Source organism: Vidua chalybeata, chromosome 38 (genome assembly GCF_026979565.1).
Source record: "Vidua chalybeata isolate OUT-0048 chromosome 38, bVidCha1 merged haplotype, whole genome shotgun sequence".
Lineage (NCBI taxonomy): Eukaryota > Metazoa > Chordata > Aves > Passeriformes > Viduidae > Vidua > Vidua chalybeata.
The window spans coordinates 65,028-83,713 of NC_071567.1; the positions used below are offsets into that span (position 1 = coordinate 65,028).

Sequence of the window (18,686 nt, forward strand, 5' to 3'; positions counted from 1 at the left end):
CCCAAAGCCACGCCCCTCGGCCAAGCCACGCCCCTTTACTCACGCCTCTCTCCATTGGCCGATGCGCTGCGGGGGGCGGGGCAAGGGGCGGAGCGATCGCGCCTGGCGCTCCGCTAGGGGGCGGTAACTCCGATCAGCACCGCGCCTCACGCAAGCCACGCCCACCCCATTTAAACCACGCCCAGCTCGCTTAAAACCACGCCCAGCGCCTCAAAAACCGGCGTTAAACCCCGCCCACCGCCCTGAGACCACGCCCAGAGCCCCCTCCCCCTTTTAAAACCCCCCCAGCCCCTCCCCCACCCCTCAGGAGCTTTCCCGGGGCCTCCCCGGGACGCACCGAGCCGCAGAGCCCTGCGCGCCGCCATCTTGGAAGCGGCAGGAAGTGACGTCAGCACGCACGCCGCGCGCTGGGCTTGCAATCGCTGTCGCCGCCATGTTGTACGGAACGTCCTTCAGAGAGCCGCCAATTCGTGATTGTTGTTCTAAGTGCCCTTGGGCGCCGCCATGTTGTACGGATAAAAGCGGAAGCGCCGCCATTTTAAGGCTGAGGGGGTTTAAAGAGTTTTTTGCGGCGTTTGCGGCTTTTGAACATTTTTTCGTTTAATTTTGGGGTTTTAAAAGTTTTTTTCTTTATTTTCGGGATTTTGTAGGGTTTGATTTTTATTCTTAGACATTTTTGGGTTTTTTTTTTTTTGTTTGATTTTCGGATTTTTTTAGGGTTTTTTTTCCGAGTTGGGGAACTTTTAGGGCTTTATTTTTAATCGAAACTTTTTTAGGGCTTATTTTGTACATTTTGGGGACTTTCTTTTACATTTGGCCCTTTTTAATTTTTTTTTTTCAATTTTTAGACTCTTTAGGGCTTTTTTGTTGGATTTGACTTTTCTTATGGGTTTCTTTTTTAATTTGGGACTTTTTTAGCGATTTCTTTTATTATAAGATTTTTTAAAGGGTTTTATTGTTTGATTTTGAGGCTTTTTCACGTTTTCTTGTAGAATTTGATTCATTTTAGGGCTTTTTGTTTTATTTTATGACTGTTTTTGTGGAATTTGAGACCATTTTTAGGTATTTCTTTATTTTTAAACTCTTTTAAGGCTTTTTATACGGCAAATCCCTCTCCGCCCTCATTGCGCATGCGCGATCGCCATTTTGTACGGCAATCTTCTTTTCATCTCTGCGCATGCGCAGCCGCCATGTTGTACGGCGAAACCCCGGCGCGGCGCCATTTTGTGTGGCACACACGCAGCCGCCGTTTTGTACGGCAAACCCGCCGTCACTGCGCACGCGCGCCCGCCATATTGTACGGCAAAACCACCAGCGCGCCGCCATTTTGCGTAATTCTCTGCTCTTCACGCCGCGCCGCCATCTTCCTACGGCGTCTCCCAGCGCCCAAAAGACCCTAAACCCACCCGAATTTCGCCCAAAATAAATGAGTCTGGGGTCTCCTTTCGCGCGTTTTTTATTTTTGGGGGTCGCCCCCTTCCCCCCCTCAGCCCAGCGTGTCCTTCCAGGGCCTTTTTGGGGGCTCTGAGGGCGCCGTTTTGGGGGGGCTCAGGGGGTTTTGGGCGAAGGTTTGGCGGAGCGGGCCTGGAAAACAAAAAAAAAATTAATTTGGGGAGGGGTCGCTGAGGATTTTTGGGGTTTTTTGGGTTTTTTGGGGGGTTTTTGGTCACCTTTGGCCGCCAGCTGCAGGTGGTTCCTGAGGCGCCACTGGCGCTGCTCGGCCTCCTGCGTGGCCTGGGCCTCACGCCACTCTGGAAATTTGGGGAGGGGGAGCCCCAAAATCACTCTGGGGGTCCCGAAAATGGGTCAGGGGGTCCCAAAATCGGGTTGGGGGTCCCAAAATTGCCCCAAATCCACCCAAAATGTCCCAAAATCAACCCCAAAAGGATTGAAAATGTCCCAAAATAACCAAAAATTGACTCAAAATTGAGCCAGATTCACCCAAATTTCCCTAAAATTCACCCAAAATCACTCTGGGGGTCCCGGAAATGGGTCAGGGGGTTCTAAAATCGGGTTGGGGGTCCCAAAATTCCCCTAAATCCACCCAAAATGTCCCAAAATGGTCCCAAAATGAGTCTGGGGTCCCAAAATTGGGTTGGGGGTCCCAAAATTCCCTCAAATCCACCCAAAATGTCCCAAAATCGACCCAAAATTGACCCAAAATGGTCCCAAAATGAGTCTGGGGGTCCCAAAATCGGGTTGGGGGTCCCAAAATTGCCCCAAATCCACCCAAAATGTCCCAAAATCGACCCAAAATGGTCCCAAATTGACCCAAAATGGTCCCAAAATTGGGTTGTGGGTCCCAAAATTCCCTCAAATCCACCCAAAATGTCCCAAAATCGACCCAAAAAGTCCCAAAAATTCCCCAAATGATCTCAAAATTCCCCCAAAATTCCATAAAATTCCCCCCAAATTCAAAATTCCCCAAAATTTCCCACAAAATTCCCCAAATTTTCTCCAGAATTCCCCAATTTTCCCAAATTGTTCCCAAAATCCCCCATTTTTTCACAAAAAATTCCCATTTTTTTCTCCAAATTTTCCCTAAAATTCCTCAATTTCCTCCAAATTCTCCCAAAAGTCCCAAAAATTCCCCAATTTCCCCCAAAATTTCCTCCTAAATTCCTCTAAAATCCCCAAATTCCCTCAAAATTCCCCAAAAATTCAAAAAAAAATTCCCCTATTTCACCCAAAATTTCCCAATTTCACAAAATTTTCCCCAAAATTTATCAAATTACCTGGGAATCCTCTAAAATTCCCCACATTTTCCTCAAAAATTCCCAAATTTCCCCCAAAATTCCCTAATTTTCCCAAAATTCCCTCAAAATTATCCAAAATCCCTCCAATTTTCCCCCCAAAATTCCCAAATTTCCCTCCAAATTCCTCTGAAACTCCCAAAAATTCACCAAATTTTCCCCAAATTTGCAAAATTTTCCCAAAATTCCCCAAAAAATCCCTCTGAAAATTCCCCCAAGTGCCACGAAATTCCCCCAAATCCTCCAATTTCTCCCAAAATTCATCAATTTCCCCCCAAAATTCCCAAATTTTCCCAAAATGCCCCAAAATCCCCCCAAAAATTCCTTAAAATTCCCAAAAATTCCCCAAAATTCCATTAAAATCCTCCAAAAATTCCCCCAAATTCCTCTAAAATTCCCAAAAATTCCCCAAATGTTCCCAAAATTCCCCAAAATCCCTCCAAGAATCCCCCAAATTCCATAAAATTCCCCAAAATCCTCCAATTTCCCCCAAAATTCCTCCAAAATCCCCATTGTTTTCCATAATTTTCCCCCCAAATTCCCCAATTTTCCCCCAAATTCCCCATTTTTCACCAAAATTCCCATTTTTCTCCCCAAAATTCCTTAATTTCCCAGAATTCCATAAAATTCCCCAATTTTCCCCAAAAATTCCCCATTTTACCCCGAAAAATTCCCATTTTTGTCCCCAAATTTTCCCTAAAATTCCTCAATTTCCCAGAATTCCATAAAATTCCCCAATTTTCCCCAACGATTCCCCATTTTTTCACCCAAATTCCCATTTTTCTCCCAAATTTTCCCCAAAATTCATCACTTTTCCAGAATTCCCAAAAATTCCACATTTTTTCACCAAAATTCCCCAAATTTTCCCCCAAATTCCACCATTTTTTCACCAAAATTCCCATTTTTCTCCCCAAATTTTCCCCAAAATTCAATTTCCCAGAATTCCCCAAAAATTCCCCAGATTTCCCCAAGAATAGCTCCAAAAATTCCCCCAAATTCCATAAATTTCCCAAAAATTCCATAAAATTCCCAAAAATCCCCAATTTCCCCCCAAAATTCCCCAAATTTTCCCCCAAATTCCCCATTTTTTCACCAAAATTCCCATTTTTCTCCCCAAATTCTCCCCAAAATTCCTCGATTTCCCAGAATTCCATAAAATTCACAAATTTTCTCCAAAAATTCCCCAAATTTTCCCCCAAATTCCCCATTTTTTTCACCCAAATTCCCATTTTCCTCCCCAAATTCTCCCCAAAATTCCTCAATTTCCCCAAAAATTCCCCAATTTACCCCAAATTTTCCCCAAAATTCCCCATTTTACCCCCAAAATTCCCATTTTTCTCCCAAATTTTCCCCAAAATTCCTCAATTTTCCTCCAGGAATTCACCAAAATCCCCAAATTTCCCTAAAATTCCCCATTTTTTCCCCAAAATTCCCCAATTTTCCCCAACTTTTCCCCAAAATCCCCAATTTTTTTCACCAAAATTCCCATTTTCCTCCCCAAATTCTCCCCAAAATTCCTCAATTTCCCAAAATTCCATAAAATTCCCCAATTTTCCCCAAAATTCCCCAATTTTCTCCAAAAATTCCCCAAATTTTCCCCAAAATCCACAATTTCTTCACCAAAATTCCCATTTTCCTCCCCAAATTCTCCCCAAAATTCCTCAATTTCCCAAAATTCCATAAAATTCCCCAATTTCCCCAAAATTCCCCAATTTCCCCAAAAATTCCCCAATTTACCCCAAAATTTCCCCAAAACTCCCCATTTTACCCCCAAAATTCCCATTTTTCTCCCCAAATTCTCCCCAAAATTCCTCAATTTCCCAAAATTCCATAAAATTCCCCAATTTCCCCAAAAATTCCCCAAATTTTCCCCCAAATTCCACCATTTTTTCACCAAAATTCCCATTTTCCTCCCCAAATTTTCCCCAAAATTCCTCGATTTCCCAGAATTCCATAAAATTCCCCAATTTCCCCAAAAATTCCCCAAATTTTCCCCCAAATTCCACCATTTTTTCACCAAAATTCCCATTTTCCTCCCCAAATTTTCCCCAAAATTCCCAATTTTTCCCCAAAATTCCCATTTTTCTCCCCAAAACGCCTCAATTTTCCTCCAGGAATTCACCAAAATCCCCAAATTTCCCCAAAATTCCCAATTTTTTCACCAAAATTCCCACTTTTCTCCCCAAATTCTCCCCAAATTTCCTCGATTTCCCCCCAAAATTCCCCCAAAATTCCCTTTTTCCCCTCCCCCACCTTTCTTCAGCTGCTGCAGGACCCCGCCCTTGCCGCGGGGGGCGGGGCCGGTGGGCGTGGCCTGCGCCGCAGGGGGCGGGGCCACGCCCAATTTGGCGCGGAGGGCGGGGACTCGCAGCAGCCCCGTCTGCAATAGGCTGAAGCTGTTCGACGTCAGCCAATAGGTGAAGACGGCCTGCGGGGAGCGGCCAATCAGAGGCGAGGACACGGCCAAAGGGGCGGGGCCTCACAGCAAAGCCGGAAGTGGGGGAAAACGGGTGAAATTTAGTGGCCACGCCCATTTTTGTAGTGGACACGCCCCCTTTTAAGCTGCCACACCCATTTAAAGTGACCCCACCCCCTTCAAAGTGACCACACCCATTTTCTAAAGTGACCCCACCCCTTTTAAAGTGACCACACCCCCTTTAAAGTGACCACACCACTTTTTAGGTGGCCACACCCCCTTTAAAGTGGCCACACCCCTTTTATAAGTATTTGGGGTGTCTTTTAGTGGCCACGCCCATTTTCAAAATGGCCACGCCCAATTCTATTGATCACACCCCTTTAGAAGTGGCCACACCCATTTTCAAAGTGATCACGCCCATCTCCGGTGGCCACGCCCCTTCTTAAAGTGAACACATCCCTTTTTAAATGACCACGCCCCTTTGGAAGTGACCACACCCCTTTTAAAAAGAACCACGCCCATCCTTAAAGTCACCACAGCCCTTAAAATTGGCCACACCCACTTTCAAGGTGGCCACACCCCTTCTCAAGGTGGCCACTCCCCTTTGGAACAAGCCCCGCCCCCAACTCACGGCAGGGAAGTGCACGATGAAAGGCAGGAAGAGAAGGGGGAGGAGCCTCAGGATTTGACGGACAGGCCCCGCCCCCGGCGCGGACACGCCCGTCTCCGCCCCCAGCTGCCGGGAGCAAAAATTCAAATTAACCACGCCCCTCATTTGCATAAAGATTCGCCACCCCTTTTTCATATTAAATCCCTTTAAACCCCCAAAATCGGGAATTTTTGACCAAAATCTCAAATTTTCACCCCAAAATTTCCATTTTTTTGCATGAAATTCCCATTTTTTCCCCCCAAAATTCCCAAATTTCCCCCAAAATTTCCATTTCCACCCCAAATTCCCTTTTTCCCCCCAAAAATCCCCTTTTTTAGGCCCCAAAAATCCCAAATTTTCTGCCCCCAAATTCCATTTCCCCCTCAAAATTTCCATTTTTTTCCCCCTAAATTTCCCCTTTTACCCCAAAATCCTCATTTTTCCTTCTAAAACCTCCATTTTTTCACCCAGAATTCCCATTTTTTTCCCAAAATCCCCATTTTTTCCTCAAAAATTCACTTTTCCCTCACAAATTTTCATTTTTCCCCTCTAAAAAATTCCATTTTCCCCCTTAAAATCCCCACTTTTTTCACCTAAAAATGCCATTTTTTCACCCAAAATTCCCATTTTTTCCCAAAATCCCATTCTTTTCCCAAAATCCCCATTTTCCCCCAAAAATTCCATTTTCCCGCTCTAAAATCCCCATTTTTGGCTCTAAAAATCCCATTTTTTTTACCTAAAATCTTCGTTTTTTTTCATCTAAAATTCCCATTTTTTCACCCAAAATTCCCATTTTTTCACCCAAAAATCCCATTTTTTCCTACAATCCCCATTTTTCCTCCCAAAAATTCCATTTTCACCTCCCAAAATTCCATTTTGCCCCTCTAAAATCCCCATTTTTGGCCCTAAAAATCCCATTTTTCCACCTAAAAACTTCATTTTTTTGGCTAAAATCCCCATTTTTTTCCCCCCAAATCCCATTTTTTTTGCCCCAAAATGGCCTTTTTTAGCCCCAAACCTCGAGCACGAGCCAGGTGGAGGCAGTGACCAGCACGGGCAGGACACAAATCCCCATTTCCCCCACAATTCCCCACTTTCCCTCCTAAAACCTCCATTTTTTCACCCAAAATTCCCAATTTTTCTTAAAATCCCCATTTTTCCTCCTGAAATTTCCATTTTCCCTCTCAAAATTCCATTTTCCCTCTCTAAAATCCCCATTTTTGGCTCTAAAAATCCCATTTTTTCACCTAAAAACTCCAGTTTTCCTCCTAAAACCTCCATTTTTTCACCCAAAATTCCCATTTTTTACCCAAAAATCCCATTTTTTCACCAAATCCCCATTATCCCTCCAAAAAATTCCATTTTTTCCTCCCAAAATTCCATTTTCCCTCTCTAAAATCCCCATTCTTGGCTCTAAAAATCCCCATTTTTTCACCTAAAAACTCCATTTTTTCACCCAAAATTCACATTTTTCACCCAAAATTCCCATTTTTTCCTAAATTCCCATTTTTTCCTAAAATCCCCATTTTCTCCCCCAAAAATTCCATTTTCTCCTCCCAAAAATTCCATTTTCCCTCTCTAAAATCCCCATTTTTCGCTCTAAAAATCCCTTTTTTTTTACCTAAAATCTTCGTTTTTTTCACCTAAAATTCCCATTTTTTCACCCAAAATTCCCATTTTTTCACCCAAAAATCCCATTTTTTCCTACAATCCCCATTTTTCCTCCCAAAAATTCCATTTTCACCTCCCAAAATTCCATTTTGCCCCTCTAAAATCCCCTTTTTTGGCCCTAAAAATCCCATTTTTCCACCTAAAAACTTCATTTTTTTGGCTAAAATCCCCATTTTTTTTCCCCCAAATCCCATTTTTTTTGCCCAAAATGGCCTTTTTTAGCCCCAAACCTCGAGCACGAGCCAGGTGGAGGCAGTGACCAGCACGGGCAGGACGTAGAAGGGATCGGGAGAGGCCAAATCCGGGAACCAGCCCAGCCCCCCCCGGAGCAGCCCCGGCACCGGCGCCGCCGCCATGCCCTGCAGCGCCAGGAAAAAGGACACAAACAGCGGGGTCTGGGACCCCAATTAGCATTAATTAATTAGGAACTAATTAGGAAATAATTAGAAATATTCAAGGATTTTTTACCGAATTCTTTTCGGACTTTTTTTCGATTTTCACTGATTTTTTTTGTATTTTTTCACTGATTTTTAATGACTTTTTTCTTAAGTTTCTAGTAAAATTAATTAAAAATTAATTAAAAATTTATTAGGAAATAATTAAGGAATAATTAAGGATATATTCATATTTTTTACAGAATTTATTTCCAACTTTTTATGATTTTTTTAGGGATTTTTCACTCGGTACCGGCGCCGCCACCATCCCCTGCAGCGCCAGGAAAAAGGACACAAACAGCGGGGTCTGGGACCCCAATTAGCATTAATTAATTAGAAACTAATTAGGAAATAATTAGAAATACTTAAGGATTTTTTACCGAATTCTTTTCGGACTTTTTTTTGATTTTTTCTGATTTTTTTTTGTATTTTTTCACTGATTTTTAATGACTTTTTTCTTAAGTTTCTAATAAAATTAATTAAAAATTAATTAAAAATTTATTAGGAAATAATTAAGGAATAATTAAGGATATATTCATATTTTTTATGGAATTTATTTCCAATTTTTTATGATTTTTTTCGGGATTTTTCACTCGGTACCGGCGCCGCCACCATGCCCTGCAGCGCCAGGAAAAAGGACACAAACAGCGGGGTCTGGGACCCCAATTAGCATTAATTAATTAGGAACTGATTAGGAAATAATTAGAAATATTTAAGGATTTTTTACCAAATTTTTTTCAGACTTTTTTTGGATTTTTTCTGATTTTTTTCTGATTTTTTTCTGATTTTTCGTGATTTTTTCACAATTTCTTGTGATTTTTTCATGTTTTTTTCACGAAATTAATTAGGAATTAATTAAGGATTAATTAGAAATTACTTAGGAAATAATTAGACATGCTTCGGGATTTTTTACAGAATTTTTTCCCATTTTTTTTCTGTTTTTTTTCAGATTTTTTTCCCTAATTTTTAACATTTTTCCCTTGAATTTTTCAGTGATATTAAATAGTACTTTATTAAAAATTAATTAGGAACTAACAAAAGATAATTACAGATATTTAAGGATTTTTTACAGAATTTTTTAAAATTTTTTTGGATTTTTAATGATGTTTTTTCTGATTTTTTTCAGATTTTTTGGGATTTTTTCACAATTTCTTGAGATTTTTTCCTCTTTTTTCCATGAAATTAATTAGGAATTAATTAAGGATTAATTAAAAATTTCTTAGAAAATAATTAGAAATATTTTGCAATTTCGTACAGAATTTTTTTCTGAATTTTTTTCTGATTTTTTGGGATTTTTTTTCACAATTTCTTGCAATTTTTTCCTGATTTTTTCATGAAATTAATTAGAAATCAATTAAAAATTAATCAGAAATTACTTAGGAAATAATTAGGGACCGTTTGTGATTTTTAACCGATTTTTTTCAAATTTTGTCTGATTTTTTCTGGTTTTTTTTTTTATTTTTTTCATTAGTTTTTAACAATTTACCCTTCACTTTTTTAATGAAATTAAGTAGTAGCTAATTAAAAATTAACTACGAACTAATGAAAAATAATTAGGGAATAATTAACGAATTACAAAATGTTTTTCAGACTTTTTTTTGATTTTTTCTGATTTTTTTCTGATTTTTTTCTGATTTTTTTCTGATTTGTTCATAATTTCTGCGATTTTTTCCTGATTTTTCTCTAAAATTAATTAGAAATTAATTAAGGATTAATTAGAAGTTACATCACAAATAACCAGGGAGGCTCTGGGAATTTTTACGGAATAATTTTCTGATTTTTTTTTTCTGACTTTTTCTAATTTTTCTGCATTTTTTTAGCAACTTTCCCTCAATTTTAAAATAAAATTAATTAAGAATTAATTGGAAATTAAATAGAAATCAATTAGAAATTAATTAGGAATGAATCAGGGAATTTTGGGATTTTTTACGGATTTTTTTTCTGATTTTTTTGGATTTTTTCATGATTTTTTAATGCTTTTCCATTGACTTTTCCATGAAATTCATTAGGAATTAATCAGAGAATAATTAGGAATTAATTAGGGAATAATCAGGAAACTTTTGGGATTTTTTGCAGATTTTCTTTTCATTTTTCCAGATTTTCTCTAATTTTTTTTTTACAAATTTTAGCCTTTTTTCCTGATTTTTTTTTTAGTGAAATTAATTAGGAATTAATAGAAACAATTAGGGGACGATCAGGGAATTTTTGGGATTTTTTTAATGGAATTTTTAATTTTTCTCCCTGATTTTTTCCCTTTTTTTCTGATTTTTTTTTGGTTTTTTTTTTAATTTTTTGAGTTTTTTTTTTCCTGACTTTAAAATTAATTAGGAATTAATCAGGAATTAATTCAGAGACGTTTAAGGAAATTATCACAGAAACAAACCCAAAAACGAGGAAAAAATCTGGGAATTTTTTTAAAGACTTTTTTGGGATCCTGACGTGAACTTTTGCGAAAAATCTGAATTTTCCCACCAAATTTTCAAGCCAATCCCCCTCAATTTTAACCCAAATCCACCCAAATTTCCCCAGAAACTTCTCCCGCGGTTTTTTTGGGATCGTTCCCGAAATTTTTTTTGGGGCTTTTTCCCGATTTTTTTGGGGTTTCCAAACCTGCACGAGGGGCACCAGGAAGCCGCGGAGCGGATTGACGTTATGGCGCCGCTGGTACGACACCAGTTCCGAGTAGGCCACGGCCACTGAGGGGTTAAAAGAGGGCGTGGTCAGTCCGGGAGGGCGTGGTCACCAAGCCACGCCCACCTCAGACAAGCCACACCCACAAAAATAAGGAAAAAAGTTAAAAAATTGTCAAAAATTAAAATGGGGTGAGGGCCCTTTAAGAATAAGCCACGCCTACTTCATCTCCCTATATGGAATAAAACCAGCAAGTGGTGGGGCAATGAGGCCACGCCCCTTTTGAGCAAAATTTGGGTGGTTTAACCTCAAAATTTGATCATGTCCATTTAAGGTCATGCCCATTTATGGTCATGTTATTTTCCTGTGTCATTCCCAAATTTTCCTCTTTTGAGCCCAAATTTTTAGCCCCTCCCAGTCCCATTGAGGCCACGCCCACATGAGAGAAACCACACCCACCTCAGCCAAGCCACACCCACAAAAAAAGCAATGAAAAAAGGGAAAAAAATGGTCAAAAATGAAAATGGGGTGAGGCCCCTTTAAGAATAAGCCACACCTACCTCATCTCCCTATATGGAATAAAACCAGCAAGTGGCGGGGCAATGAGGCCACGCCCCTTTTGGACCAAATTTGGGTGATTTTACCTTAAAATTTGTTCATGTCCATTTAAGGTCATGGCCATTTATGGTCATGTTATTTTCCTGCGTCATTCCCAAATTTTCCTGTTTTGAGCCCAAATTTTTAGCCCCTCCCACTCCCATTGAGGCCACGCCCACAGGAGACAAACCACACCCACCTCAGACAAGCCACACCCACAAAAAAAGCAATGAAAAAAGGAAAAAAAAATCGTCAAAAATTAAAATAGGGTGAGGGCCCTTTAAGAATAAGCCACGCCTACTTCATCTCCATATATGGAATAAAACCAGTAAGTGGTGGGGTAATGAGGCCACGCCCCTTTTGGACCAAATTTGGGTTGTTTAACCTTAAAATTTGTTCATGTCCATTTAAGGTCATGCCCATTTATGGTCATGCTATTTTCCTATGTCATTCCCAAAATTTTGCCCCAAATTTTTAGCCCCTCCCACTCCCATTGAGGCCACGCCCACCAAAGACAAACCACACCCACCTCAGACAAGCCACACCCACAAAAAAACCCAGCAAAAAAAGTGAAAAAACAAAAAAAAAATTAACAAAAATTAAAATAGGGTGAGCGCCCTTTAAGAATAAGCCACGCCTACTTCATCTCCGTATATGGAATAAAACCAGCAAGTGGTGGGGCAATGAGGCCACGCCCCTTTTGGACCAAATTTGGGTGGTTTAACCTCAAAATTTGATCATGTCCATTTAAGGTCATGCCCATTTATGGTCATGTTATTTTCTTGTGTCATTCCTCCCACTCTTTAAGATCTCCTAAAATGCTAGGCCACGCCCACAACCCTTAAACCACACCCACTGCTTTAAGCCACGCCCATTCATTCCCATTTTTGGGCATTTTAACCCCATTTTTGGGCATTTTAGCCCCATTTTTCACCTTTTTTCACCCAAATTTCACCTCCTACTCTTCTAAATCTCATAAAACGTTAGGCCACGCCCACAACATGTAAGCCACGCCCACTCATTCCCATTTTCCTGCATTTTAACCCCATTTTTGTCCATTTTAACCCCATTTTTTCACCTTTTCCCCCCCAAATTTTACCTCCCATTCTTTAAAATCTCCTAAAATGTTAGGCCACGCCCACAACACTTAAGCCACGCCTACCTGCCCCAACCTTCCCGCTTTTTAACTCCATTTTTGGCCATTTTAATCCCATTTTTGCACATTTCAACCCCATTTTTTCACCTTTTTCCCCCCAAATTTCACCTCCTAATCTTTAAAATCTCCTAAAATGTTAGGCCACGCCCACAACCCTGAAACCACGCCCACTGCCTTAAGCCACGCCCACTCATTCACATTTTTGCACATTTTAACCCCATTTTTGCACATTTTAACCCCATTTTTCCACCTTTTTAAACCCAATTTTCGTGTCTTACTCTTCTAAATCTCCAAAAATGTTAGGCCACGCCCACAACCCTTAAGCCACGCCCACCTGCCCCAACCTTCCCGCTTTTTATCTCCATTTTTGGGCATTTTATTGCCATTTTTGCACATTTCAACCCCATTTCTTTCACCTTTTTCCACCCAAATTTCACCTTCTAATCTTTAAAATCTCCTAAAATGTTAGGCCACGCCCACAACCCTTAAACCACGCCCACTGCTTTTAAGCCACGCCTATTCATTCCCATTTTCATACCTCTCAACCCCATTTTTGTGCATTTTAACTCCATTTTTTCACCTTTTTTAACCCAAATTCCACCTCCTAATCTTTAAAATCTCCTAAAATGTTAGGCCACGCCCACAACGCTTAAGCCACGCCCACCTACCCCAACCTTCCCGCTTTCTAACTCCATTTTTGGGCATTTTAACCCCATTTTTGCACATTTTAACCCCATTTTTCCACCTTTTTCCCCCCAAATTCCACCTCCTAATCTTTAAAATCTCCTAAAATGCCAGGCCACGCCCACAACCCATAAACCACGCCCATTGCCTTAAGCCACGCCCACTCATTCCCATTTCCACGCCTTTTAACCCCATTTTTGCACATTTCAACCCCATTTTTTCACCTTTTTCCCCCCAAATTTCACCTCCTACTCTTTAAAATCTCTTAAAATGTTAGGCCACGCCCACTACCTTTAAGCCACGCCCACCTACCCTCATTATCCTGCCTTTTAGCCCCATTTTTGTGCACTTAAATCCCATTTTTGTGTGTTTCAACCCCATTTTTCACCTTTTTCCACCCAAATTTCACTTCCCACTCCTTAAAATCTCCTAAAATGTTAGGCCACGCCCACAACCCTTAAGCCACGCCCACTTACCCTCATTTTCCTGCCTTTTAACCCCATTTTTGTGCATTTAAATCCCATTTTTGTACGTTTCAACCCCATTTTTCACCTTTTTCCACCCAAATTTCACTTCCCACTCCTTAAAATCTCCTAAAATTTTAGGCCACGCCCACAAGCCTTAAGCCACGCCCACTTACCCTCATTTTCCTGCTTTTTAACCCCATTTTTGTGCGTTTCAACCCCATTTTTTCACCTTTTCCCCCCCAAATTCCACCTGGTTAACTTAAAAATCTCTTGAAATGTTAGGCCACGCCCACAATGCTTAAGCCACGCCCACTTACCCTCATTTTCCTGCTTTTTAACCACGTTTTTGTGTGTTTCAACCTCATTTTTTCACCTTTTTGCACCCAAATTTCACCTCCCACTCCTTAAAATCTCCTAAAATGTTAGGCCACGCCCACAACACTTAAGCCATGCCCATTGCCTTAAGCCACACCCACTCCCATTTTCATGCATTTTAACCCCATTTTTGCACATTTCAACCCCATTTTTTCACCTTTTTTTCACTTGATTAACTTCAAAGTCTCTTAAAATGTTAGGCCACGCCCACAACCCTTAAGCCACGCCTACCTGCCCAAACCTTCCCGCTTTTTAACTCCATTTTTGGACATTTAAACCCCGTTTTTGTGCGTTCCAACCCCATTTTTCCACCTTTTTCCCCCCAAATTTCGCCCCCCGCCCCCCCCAAGCCCCCAAATTTGGTGGCCACGCCCACCCTGGTTGGGGTCGGAGCCGCGCCGGGCCTCGGCCACGCGCTGGGAGAGGCGCTGGAGCTGCGGGAGGTGCTGGGAGAGGCGGGCGGCCTCGCGCTGACCCCGCAGCACCAGGGGCAGCAGCAGGATTCGCGCTCCGACCGTGCCTGAAAAGACAAAAAAAACCCCAAAAGTGATCAAAATCCCTAAAATTTAACCAAAATCCCTAAAATTTGGGAGAAAACGTAAAAAACCCCGTGAAAATCGGGGAAAAAATGAAAAAATTAGGCAGAAAAATGTAATTTTAATCTGAAATTCAGATTTTTTAATTCGATTTTATTCCCAAAATTGTCATTCTTTATTCCTTAATTCTTCTCAAATTCCCATCAAATTCCCGAGTTTTTCCTGCAAATCTTCCCAAAACCCCCAGTTTTTCTTTAAAATCCCAGATATCCCCCCAAATTTCCAAATTCCCTAAATCCCAATTTTCCACCTAAAAACCCAAATTTCCTCCCCTAAACCCCCAAATTTTCCCCCAAAACCCCAAATTCTCCCCCTAAATCCCAATTTTTCCACCCAAAACCCCAAATTTCCCCCAAAACCCACAAATTTCCCCTCATAAATCCCATTTTTTCCCCAAAAATCCCCAAATTTCCTCCCCTAAACCCCAAATTTTCCCCCAAAACCCCAAATTTCCTCTCGTAAACCCCAATTTTTCCACCCAAAACCCCAAATTTCCCCCAAAACCCCCAAATTTCCCCTCATAAATCCCATTTTTTCCCCAAAAATCCCCAAATTTCCTCCCCTAAACCCCAAATTTTCCCCCAAAACCCCAAATTTCCTCTCGTAAATCCCAATTTTCCCCCCAAAATCCCATATTTCCTCCCCTAAACCCCCAAATTTTCCCCCAAAACCCCAAATTTCCTCTCATAAATCCCAAATTCTCCCCCTAAAACCCCAAATTTCCTCTCCTAAATCCCAGGTTTTTTCCCCTAAAACCCCAAATTTCCTCTCATAAATCCCAAATTTTCCCCCAAAACCCCAAATTTCCCCTCATAAATCCCAAATTTTCCCCCAAAACCCCAAATTTCCCCTCATAAATCCCATTTTTTCCCCAAAAATCCCCAAATTTCCTCCCCTAAACCCCAAATTCTCCCCCTAAATCCCAAATTCTCCCCCTAAATCCCGATTTTTCAACCCAAACCCCCAAATTTCCTCTCGTAAATCCCAATTTTTCCCCCCAAATCCCGAATTTCCTCCCCTAACCCCCCAAATTTTCCCCCAAAACCCCAAATTTCCTCTCGTAAACCCCAATTTTTCCACCCAAAACCCCAAATTTCCCCCAAAACCCCCAAATTTCCCCTCATAAATCCCATTTTTTCACCCAAAAATCCCCAAATTTCCTCCCCTAAAACCCCAAATTCTCCCCCTAAATCCCAAATTTTCCACCCAAACCCCCAAATTTCCCCAAAAAAACCCAAATTTCCTCTCATAAATCCCCAAATTTTCCCCCTAAAACCCAAATTCCTCCCCTAAATCCCAAATTTTCCACCCAAACCCCCAAATTTCCCCCAAAACCCACAAATTTCCTCTCGTAAATCCCAATTTTTCCCCCAAAATCCCAAATTTCCTCCCCTAAACCCCCAAATTTCCCCCCAAAACCCCAAATTTCCTCTCGTAAATCCCAATTTTTCCCCCAAAATCCCATATTTCCTCCCCTAAACCCCCAAATTTTCCCCCAAAACCCCAAATTTCCCTTGCAAAACCCCAAATTTCCTCTCATAAATCCCATTTTTTTCCCAAAAAACCCCAAATTTACTCTCATAAATCCCAATTTTTTCTCCCAAAAACCCAAATTTCCTCTCATAAATCCCGAATTTTCCCCAAAAACCCCAAATTTCCTCTCATAAATCCCGAATTTTCCCCAAAAACCCAAATTTCCTCTCATAAATCCCGAATTTTCCTCCAAAATCCCCAAATTTGCCCCCCCCGCTCACCTGCGGCGATGGCGCCCCACCAGGGCAGCCCCAGGTCGAGGTGCAGAAATTCCAGAAGGTTCTGGATCATCCCAACGGGGCTGGAACCGCCCAGGCCCAGCTCCTCCAGTCGGGCTTCCCCCAAATTTGGGGAATTTCCCAAAATTTCCACCGGTTCTGGGATTTGGGGAGGGGGTGGTGGCTGGAGGGGGAGGGAAAATGGGGTTAAAAAGAGAAAATTGTGAGATTTGAACGTAAAAAAGCAAAAATTTGACTCAAAAATCGACGTCAAAAATGGAAAATTTGAGCTCAAAAATCCTTATTTTATCAAAATCCCAATGATTAACCAAAAAAAAAAAGCAAAATTCAATCAAAACCCTCAAATTTTGACCAAAAATCCAGACAATGAAATGCTAAGAAAACAAAATTTCAACAGAAATCCCCACTTGAAACAAAATCCTCAATATTTAACCTAAAATAATTAAAATTTGGGGAAAAAACCACCAAAATTTGACCCCAAACCTCCTCACTTTAACTGAAAATCCCAAAATTTGACCAGAAACCCCAAAAAATTGACCCAAAAAACCAAAATCTGGCCCCAAAACCCCCAAAATTTGACCCAACCCTCCTAAAATTTGGCCCAACCCTCCCAAAATTTCCCCTCAAACTTCCCAAATTTCCCCAATTTCCATCCAAAACTCCCAAATTTCCATCAAATTTACCTCAAAACCTGCAAATTTAAAAAAAAAAAGGGACAATTTCCCCCCAAATTCCCCAGAAAAACCCAAATTTTCCCCTCAAAACCCCAATTTCCCCCCAAAATCTCAAATTTTCCCCAAATTTTCCTCACAACCCCCAAATTTCCCTCAAATTACCCCCCAAAAAACCCAAATTTTCCCGAATTTCCCTCAATTTTTCCCCCCAAATCCCCAAATTCCTCCTCAAAAATCACAATTTCCCCCAAATTCCCCACAAAACCCCAAATTTCCCCCCAAAATCTCAAATTTTCCCCATGTTTTCCTCACAACGCCCAAGTTCCCCTCAAATTTCCCCCCAAAAACCCCAAATTTGTCTCAATTTTAACCCAAATTCCCCCCAAAAATCACAATTTTCCCCCAAAATCTCAACCTTCCCCCGTGTTTTCCTCACAACACCCAAGTTTCCCTCAAATTTATCCCAAAACCCCCAAATTCCTCTCAAATTTCCCTGAAATTTCCCCCAAAACCCCCAAATTCCCCCTCAAAAATCACAATTTCCCCCAAATTCCCCCCAAAAATCACATTTCCCCCCCCTAAATCTCAAATTTCTCTCATGTTTTCCTCACAACGCCCAATTCTCCCTCAAATTCCCCCCCAAAAACCCCAAATTTTCCCGAATTTCCCTCAATTTTTCCCCCAAAATCCCCAAATTCCCCCAAAAATCACAATTTCCCCCCAAAAATCTCAATTTTTCCCCAAATTTTCCTCACAACGCCCAAGTTCCCCTCAAATTTCCCCCCAAAAACCCCAAATTTGTCTCAATTTTAACCCAAATTTCCCCCCAAAACCCCAAATTCCCCCCAATTCCCCCAAAATCTCCAAATTCCCCCCAAAATCACAATTTCCCCCAAATTCCCCCAAAACCTCAAATTTCCCCCCCTAAATCTCAAATTTCCCCCGTGTTTTCCTCACAACGCCCAAGTTCCCCTCAAATTTCCCCCCAAAAACCCATATTTGTCTCAATTTTAACCCAAACCCCCCAAATTCCCCCTCAAAAATCACAATTTCCCCCAAATTCCCCACAAAACCCCAAATTTTCCCTCAAAATCTCAAATTTTCCCCAAATTTTCCTCGCAACCCCCAAGTTCCCCTCAAATTTCCCCCCAAAAACCCCAAATTTTCCCGAATTTCCCTCAAATTTCCCCTCAAAACCCCCAAATTCCCCCTCAAAAATCACAATTTCCCCCAAATTCCCCACAAAACCCCAAATTTCCCCCCCTAAATCTCAAATTTCCCCCGTATTTTCCTCACAACGCCCAAGTTTCCCTCAAATTTCCCCCCAAAAACCCCAAACTTCCCTGAATTTTCCTCAAAATCCCCTCAAAATCCCCAATTTTCCCCCTCACATTTTCCCGCCTCACCTGCCCTGCGTCGCTCGCCACTCCCCTCACGGCCGGAGCTCCGCAGCACCACACAGGACCCCGCAACTTCTGCGGAAAAAAAAACACTTTTTGTGCCTTTCTGACGTCAAAAGGATGCAAAAAAAAAAATAAAAATAAGTACAAAAAAAAACCTTTGCGGCTCACCTGAGCCCTCAGGGCGCGCAGCAGCGGCCGCAGCCGCGGGGCCGCCACCGCCATCATGGCGGCCTGAGGGGCACAGGAAGAAGGGCGGGGCTTAAGCGCAGAAAGGGGAGTGCCCGCCAAAAGCGCGGCTGCTGATTGGTCAGCGGGAGGCGGCGCATGCGCTTTATTCAAAAAGGCGAGTAGCGCCATTTTGAATGAGGGCAGACCTTAGTGAGGCGTGGCCAAAGAGGAGGGGCGGGA

The 18,686-nt window shown here is 41.6% G+C and overlaps 1 protein-coding gene across 2 annotated transcripts; it reads right to left on the reverse strand.

Annotated features, from left to right (window-relative positions):
- Positions 1 to 1,438: 1,438 nt before the first annotated feature.
- OXA1L (OXA1L mitochondrial inner membrane protein) lies at positions 1,439 to 18,536 on the reverse strand. Of its 2 annotated transcripts, none has more exons than XM_053968629.1 (10): positions 18,447 to 18,536; positions 18,282 to 18,350; positions 16,184 to 16,364; positions 14,210 to 14,353; positions 10,534 to 10,619; positions 7,720 to 7,848; positions 5,801 to 5,905; positions 5,007 to 5,181; positions 1,671 to 1,751; positions 1,439 to 1,584 (listed from the first exon to the last, which is right to left on the reverse strand). In XM_053968629.1, the coding sequence occupies exons 1-10, from the start codon at positions 18,501 to 18,503 to the stop codon at positions 1,487 to 1,489; spliced, it is 1,125 nt and encodes a 374-aa protein (XP_053824604.1). In that variant the 5' UTR covers positions 18,504 to 18,536; the 3' UTR covers positions 1,439 to 1,486. The 2 variants fall into 2 exon arrangements, with proteins under 2 accessions (XP_053824604.1, XP_053824603.1); XM_053968628.1 differs by having other exon boundaries at positions 7,720 to 7,884.
- Positions 18,537 to 18,686: the final 150 nt, after the last annotated feature.

Excerpts from the sequence above, each read along its gene's own strand:
- OXA1L (XM_053968628.1), bottom strand. The coding sequence starts at position 18,503 with ATGATGGCGGTGGCGGCCCCGCGGCTGCGGCCGCTGCTGCGCGCCCTG. Across the intron at positions 18,351-18,446 it reads TGCGCGCCCTGAGGGCTCAG|AAGTTGCGGGGTCCTGTGTG; the intron begins GTGAGCCGCAAA and ends TTTTTTCCGCAG. Across the intron at positions 7,885-10,533 it reads TCCTGGTGCCCCTCGTGCAG|ACCCCGCTGTTTGTGTCCTT; the intron begins GTTTGGAAACCC and ends TTGGGGTCCCAG.